The sequence below is a fragment of the Mus musculus genome, chromosome 18, assembly GCF_000001635.26.
Source record: "Mus musculus strain C57BL/6J chromosome 18, GRCm38.p6 C57BL/6J".
NCBI lineage: Eukaryota > Metazoa > Chordata > Mammalia > Rodentia > Muridae > Mus > Mus musculus.
The window spans coordinates 20,286,133-20,312,909 of NC_000084.6; the positions used below are offsets into that span (position 1 = coordinate 20,286,133).

At 40.9% G+C, this 26,777-nt stretch overlaps 1 protein-coding gene and 1 long non-coding RNA gene across 2 annotated transcripts in view; one reads left to right on the top strand and one right to left on the bottom strand.

Moving 5' to 3' along the window:
- Positions 1-956: 956 nt before the first annotated feature.
- Gm31237 lies at positions 957-26,174 on the bottom strand. Its single transcript, XR_386096.3, has 5 exons — positions 26,102-26,174; positions 24,633-24,758; positions 23,975-24,062; positions 22,653-22,751; positions 957-1,200 (listed from the first exon to the last, which is right to left on the bottom strand). It is a non-coding gene; the product is annotated as a predicted gene, 31237 (long non-coding RNA).
- Dsg1a (desmoglein 1 alpha) overlaps positions 24,741-26,777 on the top strand; it is a 32,481-nt gene continuing 30,444 nt past the window's right edge. Inside the window, exon 1 of the mRNA NM_010079.2 lies at positions 24,741-24,933. Coding sequence (NP_034209.2) covers positions 24,886-24,933 — 48 coding nt within the window. The 5' untranslated portion in view covers positions 24,741-24,885. The remainder of the gene's footprint in view (positions 24,934-26,777) is intronic.

The following is a 26,777-nucleotide window of genomic DNA, read 5'->3' on the forward strand; positions in this document are numbered from 1 at the left end:
GTGTGTGTGTGTGTGTCCCAGTGTTTTTCACTAGGATTGGCTCTATGAGCTTAGGTGAGGTTTGTTTACAGGAGCATGAGCACTTTACTAACAACTGAGCCACTGAAGAAAATATGTCCCCCTCTCCCATCAACTACTGAAAATATAAAAATCCTCTGGTATAGGGGAGAGAGGGGACCTCACTCACAACTTCCCCTTCCATGGCAAACTGTTGACAGGCTCAGTCTTGTCCAGATCTTGTTGATGTAATTACAGCTGCTGTGACTCTTCCATGGTGTGGTGTTCCCTGAGCCTTGCAGAAGGTATCCTGCTTATGGCTAAGAATCCACCAGTTCTATTCCCCATCCTTGACCAGTTATGAATCTCTGCAGTCACCACTGAACACTACTTCTCTGACCAAAAAGGAACACAGCACTAATCTCCAAATGGGAACATAGATACACAGCAGATTTTGTCTATTTCATATAACAATAACAGATTTTGCACTAGGTCCTGTGACTTCCTGGCAACAGGCTTTTCATTGGATTTATGGTGCCACAAAAGTCCACACAGTCTGTGACAGTCCTGGCACTGCTCAGAAGTCTAGGACAGTCTCTTTCTTCTCTCCCATCTACTGCAGGGCTCTCCTATTTTCTGTGCAGCCAAGAATAATGTTGAGCTGCTGATCTTCTTTCTCCCACATCCAGCACGCTGGGTTTACAGGTGTGTCCATCATGGTTTTCCTGTGGGCTGGGGATTGAACCCAGGGCTTCATGCATGCTAGGCAAGCAATCTACCAACTGCACTGTGACTCAAGACAGCCTTTCGAGTGTGTGCCAATGTAAAACCAAAACATAAGCTATGTGCTACCAATACACAATAGCATGAATTAAATATTCCAGTTTCAAAGGGAGGAGTAGAGACACAGCAAGAAGAGACTAGACCAAAGCAAGAGTGAAATACAGAATAGCAAATATCAAGTCTTGAATCTACTGATCCAGTATTTACATGAATGTCCAGTGTCTGAGGCTCACAATGATAGCACTGGGGCTCCAAAGGGTGTGAGTAGTCCCTGCCCTTCAGCTCTGCTCCCTGTAGCAGTTAGCATCTGTGTAGAAGCAGTTCCATTCTGTGCCTGCAGCTTTCCTCTGCAGACGTCCTGTCAGTGGGCTGTGAGGATGATGCTACTGCTCCATGCTTCTGCCAGCAGCTAAAGGAATTCTTTTGAGAGAAAAAATGTGTTTGGGAATCAGAATGTGCTATTTAATAAAATTGGGTGTTCTGGGTATCACCCCAACTCAGTTTACTTCAAAGGGGTCTCAAGTAGAGTCAAAGGAGTATCTTGGAATATCTAAGAGTCGTTATACAGATGGATGTCCTTCAGTACAATCAATGTGATGTTTCATTTGGCTCAGAAGTAGGATACAGATAGCCCTAAGAGGATTTCTCTCTTTCTGGTGTCAGTGGCACTCATTAAACATTATAGGACTCTGTGGGCAAAAAACAAAGGCACGCAAGGAAAGAGCAGAGCAGCTGAATAGCCACTGAGGAAACTCACCAACAATGCTTCATATAGATGCTGGACAATACTTCATATAGATGATGAACAATGCCTCATATAGATGGTGGACAATGGTTCATATAGATGCTATATGATGCCTCATACAGATGCTGGAAATGCCTCATATAGATGATTGGGCAAATCCACAATGACATCAGCACTGGCAGAAGCAGAAACACTCCCCCAAGCTAGCTCCTGCAGTGCCTAGTAGTGCTTTTCTGAGATCTCCACCCAGAAAAAGCACAAGTCTTGGTTTTGCCTCAGCAAAGAAGTTTGGGATGCCAGAATGGAGCAGAGCCGGAGTTCAGTAGAAAACTTTTTAACAGGTTTCAAAATGGGGCCTAACAGAAGGAGACAGGCTCAGAAAAGGAACAAGAGATATCAGGGAGATTTCTCAAAGGACAGTCAGGGTTCAAGAGTATATGGGGACTTCTCAGGAAAGGGATGGGGTTTGTTATCTCTAAAGACACTGGTATTGGTGGCTTCAGAGGCTGCATGTCAGAGATCTGCTGGGAATACTTGGTTTGAGGAGGAAATGAAAAAATGGTTTTGGAAAATTGTAGAGTATTTCCTGACCTGCATTAGATGTTGCAATTCCTGGTATGTTCAAACACTAGACTCAAGGACTGAAAGAGTACTGCCTATATTGTAAACAAAGGAATAGTCTTATAAGATTCCCAGAAAAATGTCTAAGAAGAGGATGAGAACACATTCCAGATCAGCCAGGAAAACGTAAATTGGAAATTGCCTTAAGAAACCGTTAAGAACAATGAGAACATTACATATGGATATGCTAAGTGTGGTGGTAAATACCTTTAAAGGTGCTACTTTCTGGTCATGACTTGATGTCTGAATTCAAATAAAGCATGGAAGAGCTGGCCCTGCCACTCATCTGCTGAGTGAAGGTGAGGGGAAGGGAGGAAGAGATGCCCTTCCCAACTCCCCCACAATCACCTGAGGCAAACAGGAGAGCTGGCCCTGTGGTCATGAGAGTGGGAGAGTTGGCCCTGCCCCTTGCTGGCTGTGACATTGGATGAGCTAGCCACAGCAATGCTGGAGAGCTTGCTCTGGTGGTGTGGGTATAGTAGAGCTGGCAGCTAACCAGTTCAAACACCACCCAGATGCAGGGTTTGAGTTGGCCCACCCTGACATCTACCACATCATTGAATTGCTGGAGTACAAGAAGAGGCTGGTCCTACAAATCCAAAGATGTAGATTCTCCATGACACAAGGCAACAACAGAATATACGAGAGAAGTCCTGTAGACGATCCTGTATTAATACTATAGCAGAAGCCTCAAACCACACCAATGGCACATTGTAATGAGCACTTGCAAGCAAAGAATTGTAGACAAAAGTGTATGCTGTAGGAAATGCTGTAAAAACACTGCAGCTTCCACAAAAAGAGTTTTTATTTTTGCAGGGGAGATTGCAAAGGCAGAGAGGGTGGATACAAAGGGACAGGGGATGAGTGGGATTGGGATGTATCATGTGAAATGCACAAAGAATAAATTAAAAAGTTAAACTTAAAAAAGTAAAATGGCTGGAGAGATGGCTTAGAGGTTAAAAGTAATGACTGCTCTTCTACAGGTCTGGAGTTCAATTCCCAGCAAGCACATTGTGGCTCACAACCATCTTTAATTGGATTCGATGCCCTCTTCAGGTGTGTCTGAAGACAGCTACTGTGTACTCATATACAACAAATATATATTATATATTATATATATATATATATATATATATATATATATATATATATATATGGAAAAAGAAGAAAGGTGCCTCTTAGCTAATAGTCTCAAAGAGGTTTCAGGGTTTCAGGTCATGGTTACTTCATACTGTTGCTTGTCCTGTAGCAAGGCAGACCATCATGGCAAATGCTACATCCACTCCAGTGAAGTCGGCTTGGTAGGCTGAAAAGCCTAGAAGCTGTCACAAAGCAAAGAGTTTCATGGAATCTTAGCCTCCTGTAACCTTGGCATTCCCATAGCCCATATACTCAACCCCTGTCCCCGAATTAGTCTGGTGTATGGATCCATGTGCTCTCTTTCAGTATTGTTTTATTTTAAGTGCCTTTAAGGACAGATTTTTGACATATAGCTAAGCCTCCACCAGTGTTCCAGTGTTTCCTAGAAAGTCCTTGAGCCTACCCTGAGCTTGGAATGTTACCTATTCAGTAACATTCAAATTCACTTCTAGTAGAGACAGTGTAACTAATTAGGCATCACAATTTACTTGAATAGAGCTAGAAAAGCTCAGGGCTAATCTACATAGTAATTACTTAGGACATAGCCGAGTCACACCCAAATACACAATGGCCTAGGAAATAGGTGAGTTGTAGTATTATTCATGAAAGGGTTAGTAGAACTGAATTCTCCTGGTGCAGGTTTTTCACTAGGCCCAGAGGAATAGCATAATCAGGTATTTACTAAAGGACCCCTGATGGTGGGTTTAACAATAGACTAGCATTGCATCAGAGCATTCACCTGGCTTCTGTGTTTAGCTGATCTTAATTAAGAGTTGTTCCTATTCTCAGTTGTAAACAAGGACTGGCTCCTGCCATCTTTTTATGTATGCATTTTCTTTGTTTGTGTTAAGAACCAGTGTACCTTGGCAAATATATTCACCTAGCCTTCTTGTTTTTCATCAGTATTATAAGACTAGTGGTCGATATGACAAATTACATTCAGATACCACACTCCCTTATGTTCTTATTTGTCATTTGCCAAATCCATGCCCACCTGTAACAGGAACCCCGAAATTTTTTTCAGCAGATTGAGGGAGGCCGACTGGGGCTGGTCTACAGCAGGCAAACACAGTGGTAGAGCCTGCTCACCATAGTGTGGTCTGAAAACTAAGAGACAGAGACAGAAAGGCACCCAGGTATGCAGGTATGCAGGTGCTTAGTATAGCATCTCAGGCCACTTAAACTGGACCCACTTCCTACAGGTTGTATCACTTGTCTGTCTAGGAACTGACCCTTCAACATACACAGGTTTGGATGATATTTAGAATACAAACATAATAAACAATATATTACAAACTGCCAAAGTAATGAGGTAAATTTTATTTAAAAAAAAAAATCTAAAGCTCTCTAAATGTTGTTCACTGCAAGAAAAAAGAAAGAAGTTTTTCCTCTGCAGTGATGCATATCAAACTATTCTTCCATCTTTGTTGTACTCATGATGGATATGTAATTTTTGAACTGCCCCTTATTCTTGGAGCAAGCAGAGGTCATCCTTTGCAAAGTAGAAATGAATTTTATGTTTCCTATCCTCACATAGCGTTATTCCACGTTGACAATTGACACATTAACTCCTGTGTGCAATGTCTTCTGCAAGCTGGAGCTGAGACTTCATTGTCCTCAAAATGAGCAGCTTCCAATACAAATAAAAGGACAAAGGTGAGCCTGGGAGAATTCAATTCAAGGGAGGCCTGGAGTCTGGTTCCCTGGGAAGACTGTCCTGTGAAGCCTTCAAGCTTCTCTCTCTGAAGCAAGGACAAGGGACAAGATTCTCAGAAGACACATGATGTGTTTTATAGGTCAGTACAGCCAAGAACAGGTTAAAACCGAATAAAATCTCAGGTGAAAACTATCAGGAAGGAGATGCTATGAGTGAGAGTAAAAAATAAGAAATAAAACCTAGATTTACTTACTATAATTCAAAATATATCAATGTGTAGAAAAACAATATATCTATGCCCAGTGCCACAGATCTTAACAAATATAAAATATTTTAAGGTTAGACATACTAGAAAGTTGAAAAGAATTACTGCTCAGAGGATGATCTAATGTCTCCTAGCTTTGTTACATAAATATATCTAATTTAACCTCCCAGGAAATAAAAGAAGAAATTTTTAATTAAGAGCAACTAATGAGTTCACTAGGAACAAAAGAGAGCAAATAAGTGGTACTGGTAGAACCAGATTTAAATGTCACTTAACCCTGCTGTCACACTGGCATAGCATACTTATCTTCAGACAAGGATGAAATCTGACAGCTGTTAACAAACTGAAATGCAAATTTGTAATAGGCTTTGAAAATGTGAATACACTGTGACTGCTAGACAGCAAGACCTGATAATAACAATCAGTGAAAGCACTGGGGATTTTCAGTAAAAGATAGCAGCGCCAGTGCATTTTATCTTACCATGTTCCAGGACGCCAAATAAAAATAGCATGCAGAGTAAGAATGGAAAAAAATCCTACTTCTCATGGAACTCAAAAATGGTAACAAATTCCTCTTACCTAATGCACATACCATAAAAAGACTGTCTCATAAATCTAATTAAGCCTATATTCAAACTAGGAAAAGAGTTTGCCCAACTCTTCGTTTTAAGTCAAATTCTTGCCTTTTACATTTTTCCTTATATGTTTGTGAATCTGCATGGGTGTGTATGCACAGTGGATCCATACATCATTGCTTACAGAGGCCAGTAGAGGATGTTAGTACAGTTACAGGAATATGTGGATCTCCAGGTATGCTATGTAGATGCTTACATCCAAACTCCAGTCCTCCTGCTCAGGCACCTTTCGAGCCTATTCCAGTCTTCTGCTAATGTCATCTAAAAGTCCTTGAAGCCAGGTGTGGTGACTCACACCTACAATATCAGCACTAGGGACATAAAAAGCAGGCAGTTCCTACAAGTTCAAGGCCAGCTGGGGTATTTATCAAGTCTTATCCCATTCAAAGCTACATGATAAGACCTCATCTCAAAACAAAAACAAAGTTCAAGTTCAATGACCTTGAACTCTAATTTAAAAAAAAAATTAGACATACACAGAAACCTCATAATGTTTTAAGTATGTTTTGTAAGTTGGGCCACATTTGTAGTCATCCTCAGCCATATGTAACCAGTGACTATACCTGGTAGATCTACTGAACTCAGCCATATGCAACCAATGAATACATCTGGTAGAGATATTCGGTTTGCAGTTGTATTTCAGAATTGATGCCATCTGATTGCCGATATACTTCCAAACCAATACACTAAAACCTTCATGAGGCTTCATGTTGATTGTCAACTTGACAGGTTTTAAAATCACCCAGGAGACAAATCTCTAGGCATGCACTTAAGAAAAGATTACCTATGGCAAATTAATTGAGATTTCAAAAGCCACCATAACTATGGGGGTTCTCCATTCCACAGGCTGGAGTCCAGGACTGAATATAAAGGAGAAAGACAGCTGAAAACAGGTATTCATCTCTCTGCTTCTGGATTGTGGATGAGATGTAATGAGCTACATCAAGTACCTGCTGCCATGACTTCCTCCCTGTAATAGATAGTATCCCCTCAACTGTAAGCTGAATTAAACCTTTCATCTCCTCAGCTGCTTCTTGCCACACATTTTGTCAAGGAATGATTAAGACATAGAACAGAGCCTCCATGAATGGAATTATTACTTTAATAAAGACAGACTCAAAGAAGCTCATTGCCTCTTCCACAGTGAAACCAAACAGCAAGATGTCACCTATGGGACAGGAAACAAGCTTCAACACACAGAATCTGTCAGTGTTTTGTTCTTGGATCTTTAAGCTGTCAGAGATATAAGCAGCAAATCCCTGCTGTGCATAAGCTAACCAGCTGTACTTGCCAGTTTTGTGTCAACTTGACACAGCTGGAGTTCTCACAGAAAAAGGAGCTTCAGTTATGAGATCCAACTGTAAGGCATTTTCTCAATTAGTGATCAAGGCGGAAAGGCCCCTTGTGGGTGGGACCATCTCTGGGCTGGTAATCTTGGTTCTATAAGAGAGCAGGCTGAGCAAGCCAGGGTAAGCAAGTCAATAAAGAGCATCCCTCCATGGCCTCTGCATCAGCTCCTGCTTCCTGACCTGCTTGAGTTCCAGTCCTGACTTTCTTAGTAATAAACAACAGTATCCCAGAGCTCCCTGGGACTAAACCACCAACCAAAGAGTACACATGATGGGATTCATGGTTCCAGTTGAATAAGTAGCAGCTGATGGCCTAGTCAGCCATCAATGGGAAGAGAAGCCCTTGATCCTGTAAAGGTTCTATGCCCCAGTATAGGGTTATGCCAGGGCTAGGACACAGGTGTAGGTGGGTGGATGAGTAGGGGGAGGGGAAAAGGATAGGGGATTTTTGGAGGAGAAACTAGAAAAGGACATAACATTTGAAATGAAAATAAAGAAAATTTCTAATGAAAAAAAAAAAAAAAAAAGAAAAAACTGTCCTCACATTGGCAAGATGGCTCAGTGGATACAGATACTAATTAAGCCTGGAAACCCAAGTTCAACATAGCAGGGACCACACAATGGAAAGAGAAAAACTGAGTCAACTCCCACAAGTTATCCTGTGTCACACATGTACACTGTAGCACACAAAAATGCTAACACACACATACAGTAAATAAAGAAACAAATATACAATATTTAAAATGAAAAATGTGGTTCTTATTTACATAACATCCTCTTTCTCTGGGTCATCCATAGAATAAGATGATGACTCTGAATCAATGGTTGTTTTAAAATGCTTTTATCGTATGTCATTTACTTTGTGTGTAGGCGTACAGGGGGAGGCACACATATGCATGTTGTATTTGAAGAGGGCAGAAGGCAACTTCAAGATTGAGTTCTGATCTTGTACCGTGCAGATCCTGAAGATGTGCTTTAGTTGTTCTGACAAATGCCATAACCAAGAGAAACGTGTGGAAGAGCGATTTTACTTAGGCTTGCAGTTACAGAGGGACACCTCCCTCTGGAGACAGGCATGTCAGTAGATAACCAGAGCAAGGATCAGAACATCCTTAAGCCCAAGGGTGAAGCACACAGAGCAAACTGGAAGCAGACTAAGGCTACAAACTCTCAAAGGCCACCCTAGTGACATCATTCCTCCAGCAAAACTGAATCACCTCCCCAACTAGTGTCATCATCTGAGGGCAAATGTTCAGATACCTGATCCTATGGGGTGGGGGGGCGGGGGGGACATTCTCATTCAATGCACCACAAGATGAAACTCAACTTGTCAAGCTTGGTGGCAGGCACATTTACCCATGAAGCTGTGTCACTGACCCATGAGTCAACAGGTCTTAACTCCAGCCAGCAAACCCAGAATTATCTGGAAAACATGGAACAAAGTATTTGTTTGTCTCATCCCAGATTCTAACTCAGTAGACCAGAAACTGAGAAATTTGCAAGTTTTCCATATTACTCAAAAAAATACAACTAAAATGCCATACCTACTTTTTTCTTATTCCTGGATTTCTTCCCCAAACTGAGTTGCCCAAATCCTATATTTGAGCTGTCCAGCTACAGAGATAAGGTATCAAAGGTGAACAATATATCCTATAAAGCTTTGCCAAAGGAAGGGCACAACCAGCAGCCTTGAGCAAGCCAGACTGACATCTAAGTGATTATAGCACAAATGTCTCAGTCAATATCAGGAACTCAGAGGCATTTGCAAGGCAACTGTGTAGTGACTATGTAAGTGGCAGACTTCAATCAACACAGAACCAAAAGCCAAGCTCTTCTGTCCATGTGTTTGGAATAAACCCTACACAAAGAAAATCAGCAGTGCACCTCACTTAGGGGGCTTACGTGATTTTAGGGTGCAACCTAGGACCATCCTTATTATGTTAACGACACTTCAGGAAACTAACATTTACTCTCCATGATTTCTAACACTTACTAAACACCCTGGTGGCTGGCCTTGGTTGCCATATATAAATTAGCTTTAATGAGGCCACAGGATGATTATCTTCAGTGTTGTATGTGACCCATCAGGCACGTCATCAGAACAGCTACCTCTGACAATGAATGGCCTGAGAAATAACATTTTCTTCCTGTCTTTATTCTCCATTCTTTGTGAGTATGATCATCACAAAGTTTCCACATCTCTTTTAAGTTTCTTCAGCTAGCTTCCTCAACACTGAAACTATGCCCCTGACCCTTTTAAGATCTTGTCCATATTATCACTCTTTCTGGTGAGAACATTTTGAAATTTGTCATTACTTTTTGAGGATGTCACACCTGCTTACATGTTGTCACCAAATCCACATCCATTCCCTCCATTTCCTCCTCTATTACTCCCACTGCTTAATCCTCTTAACTCTACAAGGCTTTTTATCATTTTGTTTTGTTTTACTCCACTGAGTCCACTGGTGCTGACTGTATGCGCATGAGCATAAGACCCTCTATGTGAGAATAGGTAGCCTCCCAGGGGCTGTATCCCTGAAGAAAAACTAATTCTTCCACTCCTAGAAGGCATCTATTGCTAATAGTTTCTCGGCTAGGAGAAGAGAAATGAGCTTTCTCCCCTACACATGCAGGGATTTTGTCTGTCTTGATCATATATAGATCTTACGCTTGCAGTTTAGACACTGTGAGCTGATGTATCCAATAGCCCTGTAATATCTGGCAGATATTGCTTCACTGATGACATTTACTACCTCTGGATCTTATAATGTTTCCACTCTTTTTTCTTCCTCTGACTTGGTAAGGAAGTCTCTGCAGGTGTCAGGCAGAGAAGCAAATCACAAAGAGATGAGAACATGAGAACGGAAAATCTGGTCAGATTTACTTCATCAACCTGGATCAAGACTTCTAATGAGCCTGATATATCAGGTTTATTCCCAATATATCTAGGTCCAGACTGATTTCTGGGGGAAAGTTTCCTGGTTCAATGCAAACTATAGTGCACAAGGAACTGTAATTACATTTAAACTCAATTCAGAGTACATGTCATTTCTTTCAGGAAGATGGGTTCTAAAAATAGGCTACCTGCATTAGTTTAAGGACTAAGAGTCTGGCCTGGTTTGAGACCTACAGATAAGCTAGAAGCCTTTTGGGTTATTAACCACTTCTGGTCCTGGTTGTAGAAACATGGGAGAGCCTCTGGCTCTAGGGGTCATTTAGATTATTATGCATCTCCATTCATGGCTTGCAGGAGCCATTCATTCAATTAGACCATTAGATATTTCCAGTCCTGTTTGTGGGGGGTTTGGGGAGCTCTGGTCAGTAAAGGCCACTTAGATTACTAGCCACCTCTACTCCTGGTTATAGGAGTTTGATATGGTTGGCTCAAAAATAATGCAGGTCACCAGGCTGTTATGATTAATTCTCCAATTCTTAGCTTTCAGGGTAGAACAGGATTTTCATCTTTCCCAATAGAAAGAAAATCTTTTGTGCTTAGCATTCCTGGTTTCTCTGGAGATTTGTGGGCACAAGGACCTTATTCTCAACACATGACCAGAGTCTCTGTGATAATCACCATCTATGGCAACAGGAAGCTACTGTGATGAGGGCTGAGAGATGTGGTGGCAGTTTATTACTGTAGCCAATAGCAGAAAAATAATAGCATTAGGTTTTATGACTTATAGACTTTGATGCCCACAGACTTTTGGCTCAGTTAATGGTACCCACATGAGTTCCATCATATGTAACAGGTTTTAAATCCAGTAATAAAGTGGTTTGTCACTGTCTTTGTTACTGTTCTGTTGCTGTAAAGAGACATCATAACCAGCACAATTCTTTTTTTTATTATTATTTTTTCTTTTTTTAATTTTTAATATTTTTTATTACGTATTTTTCTCAATTACATTTCCAATGCTATCCCAAAAGTCCCCCATACCCTCCCCTCCACTTCCCTACCCACCCATTCCCATTTTTTTGGCCCTGGCGTTCCCCTGTACTGGGGCATATAAAGTTTGTGTGTCCAATGGGCCTCTCTTTCCAGTGATGGCCGACTAGGCCATCTTTTGATACATATGCAGCTAGAGTCAAGAGCTCCGGGGTACTGGTTAGTTCATAATGTTGTTGCACCTACAGGGTTGCAGATCCCTTTAGCTCCTTGGGTACTTTCTCTAGCTCCTCCATTGGGAGCCCTGTGATCCATCCAATAGCTGACTGTGAGCATCCACTTCTGTGTTTGCTAAGCCCTGGCATAGTCTCACAAGAGACAGCTATATCTGGGTCCTTTTAGCAAAATCTTGCTAGTGTATGCAATGGTGTCAGCGTTTGGAAGCTAATTATGGGGTGGATCCCTGGATATGGCAGTCTCTAGATGGTCCATTCTTTCGTCACAGCTCCTAACTTTGTATGAAAGAAAATATTTAACTAGGGACTTGTTTACTGTTTCAGAGGATTAATCATTAGCATCATAGTAAGAAGCATGGCAGCATGGAAGCAGGTACTGGGATAAGAGCTTATATCCTGGTTCATAGGCAGGCAGGCAGGCAGGCAGAGCAAGAGAGAAACACAGAGACAAAGAAATAGGGAGACAGACACTGGCCCTTGCGGGGGCTTTTAAATCCTCCAATGGATCTCAGTGGCACAGTTCCTCCAAGGATATACCTACTCCAACAAAGCCACACCTGCTAATCCTTCTCAAAGAGCTCCACTAACTAAATAGGAACCAAAATGCATAAGTCTTAGGCTCTAAGATCAACATTAGACAAATGGGTCCTAATAAAATTGCAATGCTCTGTAAGGCAAAGCACACTGTCAATCAGACAAAAAGGCAATCTTTGGGAAAAAGATTGGGAAAAGAGCTTTACCAATTCTACATCCAATAGAAGGATAATATCCAATATATACAAAGAACTAAAGAAGTTAGACTCCAGAAAATCAAAACCCTATTAAAAATGGGACACAGAAGCTAAATAAAGAATTTTCAATTGAGGAATATCTAATGGCTGAGAAGCACCTAAACAAGTGTTCAACATCCTTAGTCATCAGGGAAATGCAAATCAAAACAACCCTGAGATTCCCCCTCACACCAGTCAGAATGGCTAAGGTCAAAAACTCAGGTTAACAGCAGATGCTGGTGAGGATGTGGAGGAAGAGGAACACTACTCCATTGTTGGTGGGATTGCAAGCTGGTACAAACACTCTGGAAATCAATTTGGTGGTTCCTCAGAAAATTGGACATAATAATATCTGAGCTATACCACTCCTGGGCATATACCCAAAAGGTGCACCAACATGTAATAAGGACACATGTTCCACTATGTTCATCGCAGTCTTATTTATAATAGCCAAAAGCTGGAAAGAGCCCTGATGTCCTTCAACAGAGGAATGGATGCAGAAAATATGGTACATTTACACAACTGAATACTACTCTGCTATTAAAAATGATGAATTCTTGAAATTCTTAGGCAAATGGATAGAACTAGAAAATATCATCCTGAGTGAGGTAACCCAATAGCAAAATAGCACACATGGTACGCACTCACTGATAAGTGGATATTAGCCCAAAACTCCAAATAACCAAGATACAATTCACAGACCACATGAAACTCAAGAAGAAGGAATACCAAAGTGTGGGTGCTTCGGTCCTTCTTAGAAGGAGAACAAAATACTCACAGGAATAAATATGGAGATAAAGTGTAGAGCAGAGACTGAAAGAAAGACCACCCAGAGATGGTCCCTCCTGAAGATTCATCCCATATACAGTTAACAAAGCCAGACACTATTGTGGATGCCAAGAAGTACATGCTGAAAGGAGCCTGATATAGCTGTCTTCTGAGAGGCCCTGCCAGAGCCTTACAGATAAAGAGACAGATGTTTGCAGCCAACCATTGGACTGAGCACAGGATCCCCAATAGAGAAGTTAGAGAAAGAGCTGAAGGATTTGAAGGGGTTTGCAATCCCACAGGAAGAACAACAATATTAACCAACCAGTCCCCCAATATCTCCCAGAGACTAAGCCATCAACAAAGGAGTACATATTGTTCTAGTTGCATATGTAGCAGAGAATGGCCTTGTCATGGAGCAATGGAAGGAGAGGTTCTTGAGCCTATGAAGGCTCAATAGATGCCCCAATATAGGGAAACTGAGGGCAGGGAGGTGGGAGTGGGTGGGTGTGTGGAACACCCTCATGGAAGCAAGGGGAGGGAGGATGGGATAGGGGGCTTCAGTGGAGACCAGGAAAGGGGATAACATTTGAAATGTAAATAAAGAAAATATCCAATAAAGAAAGAAAAGAAAAAAGAGTAACAAAAACACACACACAAACCTGTGAAGCCATTCTCATTCAAACTATCACAGTCACTATGGTAATGTTTGAGCCAGTATTGAACCAGAGCATATTTTGCCAAGCCAGTTGTTGTACCTCTCACTACCCAAGCTGTTTGGTAGGACTCTTGATGACTTTTCTCTCCTGCTGATATGCATAGAACATCCAGCACTATGAAATCTAGGTATGAGGGAACGAAGCTTCCACATTAATACTTGCTTTGATTTCTCTTTGTCAAGTATGTGATATCTTGGCAACATGATCTTACAATCAAGCTCTGGAGAGCACCCAGGAGCAATGACAAGAGCCTGCAAAGTTTGGGGTGTCTATGAGAGTCTCAAACAATGAGCTTTTCGTTGATTCCCCATGGTGTCTATGGGTGGTATTATCTCTGCACTATATGTATATATTTTAGAAATTTTCCCAAACAACAGATATACATATGGATTTTTCCAAGTTTTTAAGTTTAATTTTTCCTTGCTTTAACCTGCCCTCCCATCCCCCATCTCATTTATCCCTTCCTGTTCTCTTATTCCCTTTTCTTCTTCATACGACCTTTGTTCTGTCCCCACTCCCATGAAATTTAATCCTATGGGCCTCACCCATTTCTTGACGTCTTTACGTACTTCAATGTAAACCCCCATATCTAAAGATTCAAAGCTAGCATCTATTTTGAGAGAGAACATGAGGTTTTAGTCTTTCAAGGTCTGGGTTACTTTACTCCTAATAGTTATTTGTAGCTCCATTTATTTACTTAAAAATTTTACAATTTCATTTTCCTTTGCAGTTGAGTACTATCCCATTGAGCATATTACCACGTTTTTGTTATTCATTCATCAGATAATGCACACCTAGATGGTTTCCATTTCCTGGTTGTTGTGAATATAGCAGCAATAAACATGAATAAGGAAGTATCTCTGAGGTAGGATACAGAGTCCTTTGGAAATATGCACAGGAAAGATATAAGTGGGTTATATGGCCAGTCTTTTTCCAGATTTTTGAGAAAACCTTATTCTGATTTCAACATGGGCTGCACCAGTTCACACTCAAATCAAAAGTAAATAAATGGAAGCTTTTATAAATATATACATATATACAGATGTGTGTGTGTGTGTGTGTGTGTGTCTATACAATCCATCAGTCTGTAATAGTCCTAAGTAATGTTGGTGGAACTGAATTTTAAAGATACAGCAAAGGCAATGATTTCTGAAAATCCAGGAAATACAGTAGCTGGACTGTTCTCAAAGCCGCTAATGAGAACTACTGTGAGCAAACCTCAGTCACTGCTGTCTACAAAGGTGACATACGCTGTTATCTCTTAAGCTTCTGTGACTACCTACTCTCTACGAAAACTCAGTGTTGCCTGTGCAGAGTGAAATTACCAATAAACCCTACGTAAGAATCAGTGAGGCTGGTGGTATTCCAATTATAGACAAAAACAGGCCAATAGCCAGTTTTAATCTATATTTATCATTCTAAACTACTACTCTAGTCTATTTTATTTTATTATGGAATCTTTAAATAAACTAAAACAAAACAAAACAAAACAAAAAAAAACAGGCAATACCTTATACTATCATTGAGCACTAATATTTGCTAACATGGGCAGTGGTGGCACATGCCTTGATCCCAGCCAGCACTTAGGAGGCAGAGGCAGGCAGATTTCTGAGTTTGAGGCCAGAGTGGTCTACAATGTGAGTTCCAGGACACCCAGAGATACGCAGAGAAACCCTGTCTTAAACCAAAAAAAAAAAAAAGAAAAAGAAAAAAGAAAAGAAAAAATAGTTGCTAACATTTTACTGTATGTATTTAATTTATTTTATTGCTGAGACACCAGAAGAAATTTACGTTATCATAAAAGTTCCTATCATAATTAAGCATATGGAATATATATATATATGTATGTATATATATATATATATATATATATATATATATATACACACACACACACACACATATATATAACTATATAATGTGACCTACCCTGGGAAACCTTATGCTAATTCTATAATAATCCTGTTTAAACTTCCCTAAACATCCTCATAACTACTTTCAAAGCTGCTTTTCTGAGCCAGCAATTTATTAAACATGAAACCGCACTTTGTTTGTTTATATATGAGCAAAATCTTTTTTATCTAATGCAGACACCAGTCTCTCAGGCATTTTTTTGTATGACAATAATTCATTAAGGTATCACCAATCATTTCAAGCAATATGAACCACTATGTCACTGGAAAATTATTACAGATGTAAAACAAATTTTATATATTGACCTCAAGTTCCTTCTGTAGCTGAGAATGACATAGAATGTCTGTCCTCCTTTGTCTATCTCCTAGCTCAGGATTGCAGGCCTGCACCACTGATGGCATTTATGCAGTGCTGTGGTTGAAATCCCCTCATCTGTCCTCTATAGTATAACATGTAGGGCTGGGTAAGGTAATTGTGACACATAGTGAAGCTAGAGGTTCACATACATCAAAGTAGTATATTCTCAAAGGTTTTTCTGAAATGTGAGGGTCGGCTCTGGGCCTCTGAAAAAGAGGTCAGATAAGCAGTAAATTCCATAGATTATGCCAACAACATTCTAGCTTAGCAGAATCTATTAGCCTTAAGAATTTGCTAGTGTTCCAAGAAAGTGTTATGCTATCTTGAGTGCTCAGTTAAGGCAGAAATGCCGGGGAGGCAGCCTCAGCCTCAGCAGCAGCGGTCGCCATCTTGATTCCGGGACTCAGCAGAACTTAGGAAATTAGTCTGAACAGGTGAGAGGGTGCGCCAGAGAACCCGACAGCTTCTGGGACAGGCGGAAGCACAGAGCCACTGAGGCAGCACTCTTGGCGGGCCGCAGACAGCCAGCCACCATCCGGACCAGAGGACAGGTGTCTGCCTGGCTTGGGAGGTGGCCTCAGCCTCAGGAGCAGCGGTCGCCATCTTGGTTCCGGGACTCCCTGGAACTTAGGAATTTAGTCTGCACAGGTGAGAGTCTGCACCACAGAAGCTGACAGCTTCTGTGAACTGCCAAAGCAACACAGCTTCTGAGAAAGGCCCTGTTTTGGGCCTTCTTCTTCAGCACACCTTCCCTGTAAGAGAGCTTGCCAGCAGAGAGTGCTCTGAGCACTGAAACTCAGAGGAGAGAATCTGTCTCCCAGGTCTGCTGATAGACAGTAACAGAATCACCAGAAGAACAATCTCTAAACAGAGTCAACTATAACTACTAACTCCAGAGATTACCAGATGGCGAAAGGTAAACGTAGGAATCTTACTAACAGGAACCAAGACCACTCGCCATCATCAGAACCCAGCACTCCCACATCGTCCAGTCCAGGACACCCCAACACACCCGAAAACCTAGACCTAGATTTAAAAGCATATCTCATGATGATGGTAGAGGACATCAAGAAGGACTTTAATAAATCACTTAAAGAAATACAGGAGAACACTGCTAAAGAGTTACAGGCCCTTAAAGACAAACAGGAAAACACAATCAAACAGGTAGAAGTCCTTACAGAAAAAGAGGAAAAAACATACAAACAGGTGATGGAAATGAACAAAACCATACTAGACCTAAAAAGGGAAGTAGACACAATAAAGAAAACTCAAAGTGAGGCAACACTGGAGATAGAAACCCTAGGAAAGAAATCTGGAACCATAGATTTGAGCATCAGCAACAGAATACAAGAGATGGAAGAGAGAATCTCAGGTGCAGAAGATTCCATAGAGAACATCGGCACAACAATCAAAGAAAATGGAAAATGCAAAAAGATCCTAACTCAAAATATCCAGGAAATCAAGGACACAATGAGAAGACCAAACCTACGGATAATAGGAGTGGATGAGAATGAAGATTTTCAACTCAAAGGACCAGCAAACATCTTCAACAAAATTATTGAAGAAAACTTCCCAAATCTAAAGAAAGAGATGCCTATGAACATACAAGAAGCCTACAGAACTCCAAATAGACTGGACCAGAAAAGCAATTCCTCCCGACACATAATAATCAGAACAACAAATGCACTAAATAAAGATAGAATACTAAAAGCAGTAAGGGAAAAAGGTCAAGTAACATATAAAGGCAAGCCTATCAGAATTTCACCAGATTTTTCACCAGAGACTATGAAAGCCAGAAGAGCCTGGACAGATGTTATACAGACACTAAGAGAACACAAATTCCAGCCCAGGCTACTATACCCAGCCAAACTCTCAATTACCATAGATGGAGAAACCAAAGCATTCCATGACAAAACCAAATTCACACATTATCTCTCCACGAATCCAGCCCTTCAAAGGATAATAACAGAAAAAAACCAATACAAGAACGGGAACAACGCCCTAGAAAAAACAGGAAGGTAATCCCTCAACAAACCTAAAAGAAGACAGCCACAAGAACAGAATGCCAACTTTAACAACAAAAATAACAGGAAGCAACAATTACTTTTCCTTAATATCTCTTAACATCAATGGTCTCAACTCCCCAATAAAAAGACATAGACTAACAAACTGGCTACACAAACAAGACCCAACATTTTGCTGTTTACAGGAGACACATCTCAGAGAAAAAGATAGACACTACCTCAGAATAAAAGGCTGGAAAACAATTTTCCAAGCAAATGGTATGAAGAAACAAGCTGGAGTAGCCATCCTAATATCTGATAAGATTGACTTCCAACCCAAAGTTATCAAAAAAGACAAAGAGGGGCACTTCGTTCTCATCAAAGGTAAAATCCTCCAAGAGGAACTCTCAATTCTGAATATCTATGCTCCAAATACAAGGGCAGCCACATTCATTAAAGAAACTTTAGTAAAGCTCAAAGCACACATTGCACCTCACACAATAATAGTGGGAGACTTCAACACACCACTTTCACCAATGGACAGATCATGGAAACAGAAACTAAACAGGGACACACTGAAACTAACACAAGTGATGAAACAAATGGATCTGACAGATATCTACAGAACATTTTATCCTAAAACAAAAGGATATACCTTCTTCTCAGCACCTCATGGTACCTTTTCCAAAATTGACCACATAATAGGTCACAAAACAGGCCTCAACAGATTCAAAAATATTGAAATTGTCCCATGTATCCTATCAGATCACCATGCACTAAGGCTGATCTTCAATAACAAAAAAAATAACAGAAAGCCAACACTCACGTGCAAACTGAACAGCACTCTTCTCAATGATACCTTGGTCAAGGAAGGAATAAAGAAAGAAATTAAAGACTTTTTAGAGTTTAATGAAAATGAAGCCACAACGTACCCAAACCTTTGGGACACAATGAAAGCATTTCTAAGAGGGAAACTCATAGCTCTGAGTGCCTCCAAGAAGAAACGGGAGAGAGCACATACTAGCAGCTTGACAACACATCTAAAAGCTCTAGAAAAAAAGGAAGCAAATTCACCCAAGAGGAGTAGACGGCAGGAAATAATCAAACTCACAGGTGAAATCAACCATGTGGAAACAAGAAGAACTATTCAAAGAATTAACCAAACGAGGAGTTGGTTCTTTGAGAAAATCAACAAGATAGATAAACCCTTAGCTAGACTCACTAGAGGGCACAGGGACAAAATCCTAATTAACAAAATCAGAACTGAAAAGGGAGACATAACAACAGATCCTGAAGAAATCCAAAACACCATCAGATCCTTCTACAAAAGGCTATACTCAACAAAACTGGAAAACCTGGACGAAATGGACAAATTTCTGGACAGATACCAGGTACCAAAGTTGAATCAGGATCAAGTTGACCTTCTAAACAGTCCCATATCCCCTAAAGAAATAGAAGCAGTTATAAATAGTCTCCCAGCCAAAAAAAGCCCAGGACCAGACGGGTTTAGTGCAGAGTTCTATCAGACCTTCAAAGAAGATCTAATTCCAGTTCTGCACAGACTTTTTCACAAGATAGAAGTAGAAGGTACTCTACCCAACTCATTTTATGAAGCCACTATTACTCTGATACCTAAACCACAGAAAGACCCAACAAAATAGAGAACTTCAGACCAATTTCTCTTATGAATACCGATGCAAAAATCCTCAATAAAATTCTCGCTAACCGAATCCAAGAACACATTAAAGCAATCATCCATCCTGACCAAGTAGGTTTTATTCCAGGGATGCAGGGATGGTTTAATATACGAAAATCCATCAATGTAATCCATTATATAAACAAACTCAAAGACAAAAACCACATGATCATCTCGTTAGATGCAGAAAAAGCATTTGACAAGATCCAACACCCATTCATGATAAAAGTTCTGGAAAGATCAGGAATTCAAGGCCCATACCTAAACATGATAAAAGCAATCTACAGCAAACCAGTAGCCAACATCAAAGTAAATGGAGAGAAACCTAAAGCAATCCCACTAAAATCAGGGACTAGACAAGGCTGCCCACTTTCTCCCTACCTCTTCAACATAGTACTCGAAGTCCTAGCCAGAGCAATTCGACAACAAAAGGAGATCAAGGGGATACAAATTGGAAAAGAGAAAGACAAAATATCACTTTTTGCAGATGATATGATAGTATATATAAGTGACCCAAAAAATTCTACCAGAGAACTCCTAAACCTGATAAACAGCTTCGGTGAAGTAGCTGGATATAAAATAAACTCAAACAAGTCAATGGCCTTTCTCTATACAAAGAATAAACAGGCTGAGAAAGAAATTAGGGAAACAACACCCTTCTCAATAGTCACAAATAATATAAAATATCTCGGCGTGACTCTAACTAAGGAAGTGAAAGATCTGTATGATAAAAACTTCAAGTCTCTGAAGAAAGAAATTAAAGAAGATCTCAGAAGATGGAAGGATCTCCCATGCTCATGGATTGGCAGGATCAACATTGTAAAAATGACTATCTTGCCAAAAGCAATCTACAGATTCAATGCAATCCCCATCAAAATTCCAACTCAATTCCATCAGAACCTCTGGTGGAATCACCATGCCTGACCTAAAGCTTTACTACAGAGCAATTGTGATAAAAACTGCATGGTACTGGTATAGAGACAGACAAGTAGACCAATGGAATAGAATTGAAGACCCAGAAATGAACCCACACACCTATGGTCACTTGATCTTCGACAAGGGAGCTAAAACCATCCAGTGGAAGAAAGACAGCATTTTCAACAATTGGTGCTGGCACAACTGGTTGTTATCATGTAGAAGAATGCGAATCAATCCATACTTATCTCCTTGTACTAAGGTCAAATCTAAGTAGATCAAGGAACTTCACTTAAAACCAGATACACTGAAACTTATAGAGGAGAAAGTGGGGAAAAGCCTTGAAGATATGGGCACAGGGGAAAAATTCCTGAACAGAACAGCAATGGCTTGTGCTGTAAGATCGAAAATTGACAAATGGGACCTAATGAAACTCCAAAGTTTCTGCAAGGCAAAAGACACCGTCAATAAGACAAAAAGACCACCAACAGATTGGGAAAGGATCTTTACCTATCCTAAATCAGATAGGGGACTAATATCCAACATATATAAAGAACTCAAGAAGGTGGACTTCAGAAAATCAAATAACCCCATTAAAAATGGGGCTCAGAACTGAACAAAGAATTCTCACCTGAGGAATACCGAATGGCAGAGAAGCACCTGAAAAAATGTTCAACATCCTTAATCATCAGGGAAATGCAAATCAAAACAACCCTGAGATTCCACCTCACACCAGTCAGAATGGCTAAGATCAAAAATTCAGGTGACAGCAGATGCTGGCGTGGATGTGGAGAAAGAGGAACACTCCTCCATTGTTGGTGGGATTGCAGGCTTGTACAACCACTCTGGAAATCAGTCTGGCGGTTCCTCAGAAAATTGGACATAGTACTACCGGAGGATCCAGCAATACCTCTCCTGGGCATATATCCAGAAGATGGCCCAACTGGTAAGAAGGACACATGCTCCACTATGTTCATAGCAGCCTTATTTATAATAACCAGAAGCTGGAAAGAACCCAGATGCCCCTCAACAGAGGAATGGATACAGAAAATGTGGTACATCTACACAATGGAGTACTACTCAGCTATTAAAAAGAATGAATTTATGAAATTCCTAGCCATTTGGATGGACCTGGGGGGCATCATCCTGAGTGAGGTAACACATTCACAAAGGAACTCACACAATATGTACTCACTGATAAGTGGATATTAGCCCAAAACCTAGGATACCCAAGGTATAAGATACAATTTCCTAAACACATGAAACTTAAGAAAAATGAAGACTGAAGTGTGGACACTATGCCCCTCCTTAGAAGTGGGAACAAAACACCCTTGGAAGGAGTTACAGAGACAAAGTTTGGAGCTGAGATGAAAGGATGGACCATGTAGAGACTGCCATATCCAGGGATCCACCCCATAATCAGCATCCAAACGCTGACACCATTGCATACACTAGCAAGATTTTATCGAAAGGACCCAGATGTAGCTGTCTCTTGAGAGACTATGCCGGGGCCTAGCAAACACAGAAGTGGATGCTCACAGTCAGCTAATGGATGGATCACAGGGCTCCCAATGGAGGAGCTAGAGAAAGTACCCAAGGAGCTAAAGGGATCTGCAGCCCTATAGGTGGAACAACATTATGAACTAACCAGTACCCCGGAGCTCTTGTCTCTAGCTGCATATGTATCAAAAGATGGCCTAGTCGGCCATCACTGGAAAGAGAGGCCCATTGGACAGGCAAACTTTATATGCCCCAGTACAGGGGAACGCCAGGGCCAAAAAGGGGGAGTGGGTGGGCAGATGAGTGGGGGTGGGTGGGTATGGGGGACTTTTGGTATAGCATTGGAAATGTAAATGAGCTAAATACCTAATTAAAAAAAAAGGCAGAAATGCCATCCCTTTGGGGTGACATCCAGGGTTTACCATGTATTGTCAAGAAAAGGGGAAGTTCCATTGACCGATTTGGTCAGTTCACTCGGGAAACTCCAACTCAAAATTACCCTTTCCCCTGCCAAATTTCATGAAAATTCCTATGAAATGAGAATTGATATACATAGAGACCAGGACTGAGGGGAGGTTTGAGGTGTGTGGAGATGGACAGGTACAGACTGAGTCCCAGTTACACCAAGGTAAGGAAGGGGCTGCAGAGCAAAGACCTTGGAAAGACTCGAGAACTTGTAAGGAGAGTGAGAAGACTTACACAGTTCCTATCATGAGAGCTTCACTCCTCAGCATCAGGACCAGAGAGTGGTACAGAGTCAGGAAAAGGGTCTGGGACCATGACTGAGGGAATTCGTTTCTAAAAAAGGAAATAAAGGGTAAGCAGACACAATGGTACACAGATGCAACCCCAACTCTAGGCAGGCTCTGGAGTCACTAAGTTGAAGGCCAGATATAGCTGTGTAAAGAAACTTCATCTTAAAAATATCAACATTTGAAATGTAAATGAAGAAAATATCTAATTAAAAAAATTTCAATAAAAAAACAAGTGGTAGTCAAAAACTGGAACCAAAGTAAGTAATGTATACAAATACATATATGCACCACATTCTACCTAAATAAAGGCATTCCTCGGTTGTATTGCAGAAACTTAGATGCCTCTGAAAGATGAAAAGACAGGGAAATGGGGCAAAGAAAGAGCAATGGAGACTTGTAAGCATCCTCCCCACTTTGTGGCTAATTTTCCAGTTGAGGCTGTCACTGCTCTGCAAGAATGGGGCTCAGCCATAACTCCTACCCAGATAAGTTGGTTGTCCCACACACCATCTATTTGGTTGAGATTGTTGGAGCCCAGCCTTAAGTTAGGATGCAGCCAGGGATGGTCTCAGGGAAGGAAAATTCAATGGGTGAAGAAAGGCCATACACTCCCTGGCAGCAAGCCCAGAATTCAAGGTGGATAGAGTATTCCCTTGTCATGCCATCCTACAAAAGTTGTTCCTCTTGACTTTGGTGTCTAGTGAGTCATTCCTGGTCACATTATCTATTTATTAATACATTGTTCAAACTGAGTCATAGGTGGACCCTCTCTTTCTCATTTACTAATGAGGAATTCGGCCTGCTCCTCTCATTATTTTGTATAGTCATAACAACCAATTCCTACTAACAATTTTTGCCTACTGCAAGCACAAGAGGCCCTTTTACAACCAAGGAGTTTGCCAGGAACACATGTGACATTTCAAACCACTGTCAAGTGTTGCCACAGACTGGTCCCCAGAGAGAGCTTCCTTATCTGGGACAAGCTGAGCATTCTCTGACAATAATCTACGTTATCACACTGGCCTTATTTCAGAGTGCCATAACAAACCCTGAGGATGTCCAGCTCCAGTTAGGATTCTGAGCAGATATATAAGGGAAAATATCCCAAGAGAGTCTTTGACTGTTGCTGTGTATGGCTCAACATTCTTGCTCACCACAAGGTCTTCCAGTGCTGCATGTGTGGGCAGCCTTTCTCTGTCCTAATTGGCTCCTTGTGAAGTCTTGGCCCTGTGCTCAGGAATCAACACTAATGTTTAACCACCTCACCTGAAGTGCATCTTCTGAATTCTCATTAGTATTTCAACACTGGGCTTCAACGGGAGTTTACTAGAGGCTGTGGCTGTTCCCTCCGAATCTGCCTTGGTAAAATTTTCAAGTTAGTTTTAATGCATTTTAAAGGACAGGCCCTTAAAGAGGAGAAAATTAGAGAGGGAGAACAAAATACCCATAGAAAGAAAATGGGGAACTTTCTGGACTTAGTCAGGTGAGGTGAAAGAAAACAGGAATTACACAAAGAAACAAATGATCATAAAGGTTATGTCTTGTTTGCTCAAAATGCTTTTTAAAACTCCTCTCATCATTAGTAATTTTTTATGTTAATAACTTTGGAACTAGCTGCATCTTTCCTAACATCTATTAAAATGAAAAGCTTCTAATTTTCTACTCTGACCTGAGGGTTTGGCTCTGAACATAAGCTACACAAGTCTATGAATGACAAGATACTCCAAATACACTTGTCTTATTATCCTGGTGAGGAGCTGAGAACTTCTGAACAGCTGAGAAGCCTTTCAGCACAAGCAGGAGACACTTGTGCTTCGGCCATTTTGACTGTCACCAAAAGCCTTCAGTAGAGAAGAGGCAAGTCCCACCCCCATACAGAGAGCAGCTTTTCAGCTGGCAGAAGGGTGTGTCCCTTCACTTTTACCTGGGAGCAATGATGATCTTGTCAAGCATTTCACTGAGACCAGCCCAAGTTTTTAGGGTGGAGATCCAGACTGGTTATACGTACCTTCCCTCCTTCTCCCAGTGGAAGGCAGAAACACCTCAAAGCCTGCATGTAAGAACATCTACTGAGAAATTATTTTAATCAGACACCAGCAGAGTGGGAGAAAGAAAGCAAGCAGAGAAGAGCAAAGAAACTGCCTTGATCGTGGATGTAACAGAAGCCAGCTGCAGCGATGGACTGGCACTCCTTCAGGATAGCTGCCCTGCTGCTCACTTCCCTGGTAAGTGGATTCTGCTGGAAGCATCCTTTACCCCCCCAGCCTCAGCATAGCCAAGCTGAGACTTTTCAGAGAATGTGATCTCCAGGGACTTCTATGCTAAACCATTAAAAGTTTATGCTAATGACAAGGTGTTTTTTATGAACTGCGATTTTAAGAGGTGTTTCTTTAATTGAAGACTACAGATCATATTACTGTGCCAGTGTCCACTCACAAGACCATGTCCGACATCCTAGTCAATGATTGATCACTCTGGAAAAATATTGAATTTAAGAAAGGCCTAAAGTTGCTGTGTTTGCTTGTTCAAATTCTCATTGGCAGGGCTGGATCTTTTCAACTAGATGATATTCCTGGTGTATCTGGATTGTCAATTGAAACATTTCCCCTTCTCTGAGTATTTTGACTGACATGCTGACAGTGTGTTTTAAAGCCAAGAAAGGATTTGTAGACGTGAGGATTACAAATGTCTGTGATGAACCTCACAGTCCGAGCAATCTCTTCTCCCCCCACAACCAGATGTTGTCAGAATCCATTTTACTAACACCAAACCCCTTTGCTGTTTAGAGCTTGAAGGAAAATTCCATTGCTAGTTTCAAAAACTGCAAATACAAGAATTTTATATAAATAATATAGCAGGTGATGGGATGAGCGTAATTATAGGGTAAATAATTGCTGCTGTCCTTGTCCTCAGTAAGGATGTGGCACAGAAGTTGTACACCTGCTAGTCAAACCATGCAGTGCAATGATTTATTGTTGCCCCCTTACAAGCCACCCATTTACTCTTACAGTTCATAAATGTGCCACACCAGGATATTAATCTCATGTTCAGCAAAAAGTTTTAAAGTCATAGTCTCTCTCCAAGTAGGATGAATGTCATCTCGAAGGGCAAGGGCCAGTTAAATCCCTCCCCAGTTTTTGGCAGGATGTGGCCCTTCTTTGTTTTTTCCTGCTTGACTTTAGAACTGGAATGTTAGATTCCTACCACAACAAGTTAGGGTTTTGATGGACTGTACACTAGCTAGTTTGAATTCGGTCCGTTCATTACAAGGGGCCACGGGGCTGGGATGTTGCTCAATGACAGCACACTTGCCTAGCATGCACCAGGCCCTGGGTTCAGTTCTCATAAGTGAATGATAAAAGGCAGGGGTGGTGAGTAGTAACATTTACTTACAAGTGACTCTTGGTAGCTTCAGTTCTCAGCCACCCTTCATGGGTGACTGCTACTCCATATTCTTTCTAATTGATTTTGCAGGCCCAGTTGATGTCAAAACCTGGGCTATGGGAAAAAATTCAACAATTATTATAAAGTATGTTATTTAACAAAAGGAATGTCTGTGTATTGCTAAAATAATCAAGTACTTCAAATTCTTAATTTCATATAAATTGGGATCCTTGAGGCTTAGTGTAGCATTTCTACTCATTTGAGCTATTTTAGCACCTATCTGTGAACTTTCGCTGGATTTTTTAATAACTCTTTGTTTCTTGGTTTATACAATTATTTCTAATTAACTGCTTTTTAAAAAATTCCTCCAAACAGGTATTTCTTGGTTAATGATTTGTCAATAAAATATATCAACTTATCAGAGTTTTCATGGAAATGTCTGCCTAGGGGAAGAGGTGTTTGGAAATGTATAGTTTATTCTCTAGGCTGGGATGAGAGAGAGAGAGAGAGAGAGAGAGAGAGAGACAGAGACAGAGAGACAGAGAGACAGAGAGACAGAGAGACAGAGAGAGAGAGACAGAAACAGAGACAGAGAGAGAGAGAGAGAGATGGGGATTTGGAGTAGGAGAAAAAGAGTCTGTGACCATATTTACTGTGGAATCGAGACGTGTTTCTCAGATGTCTT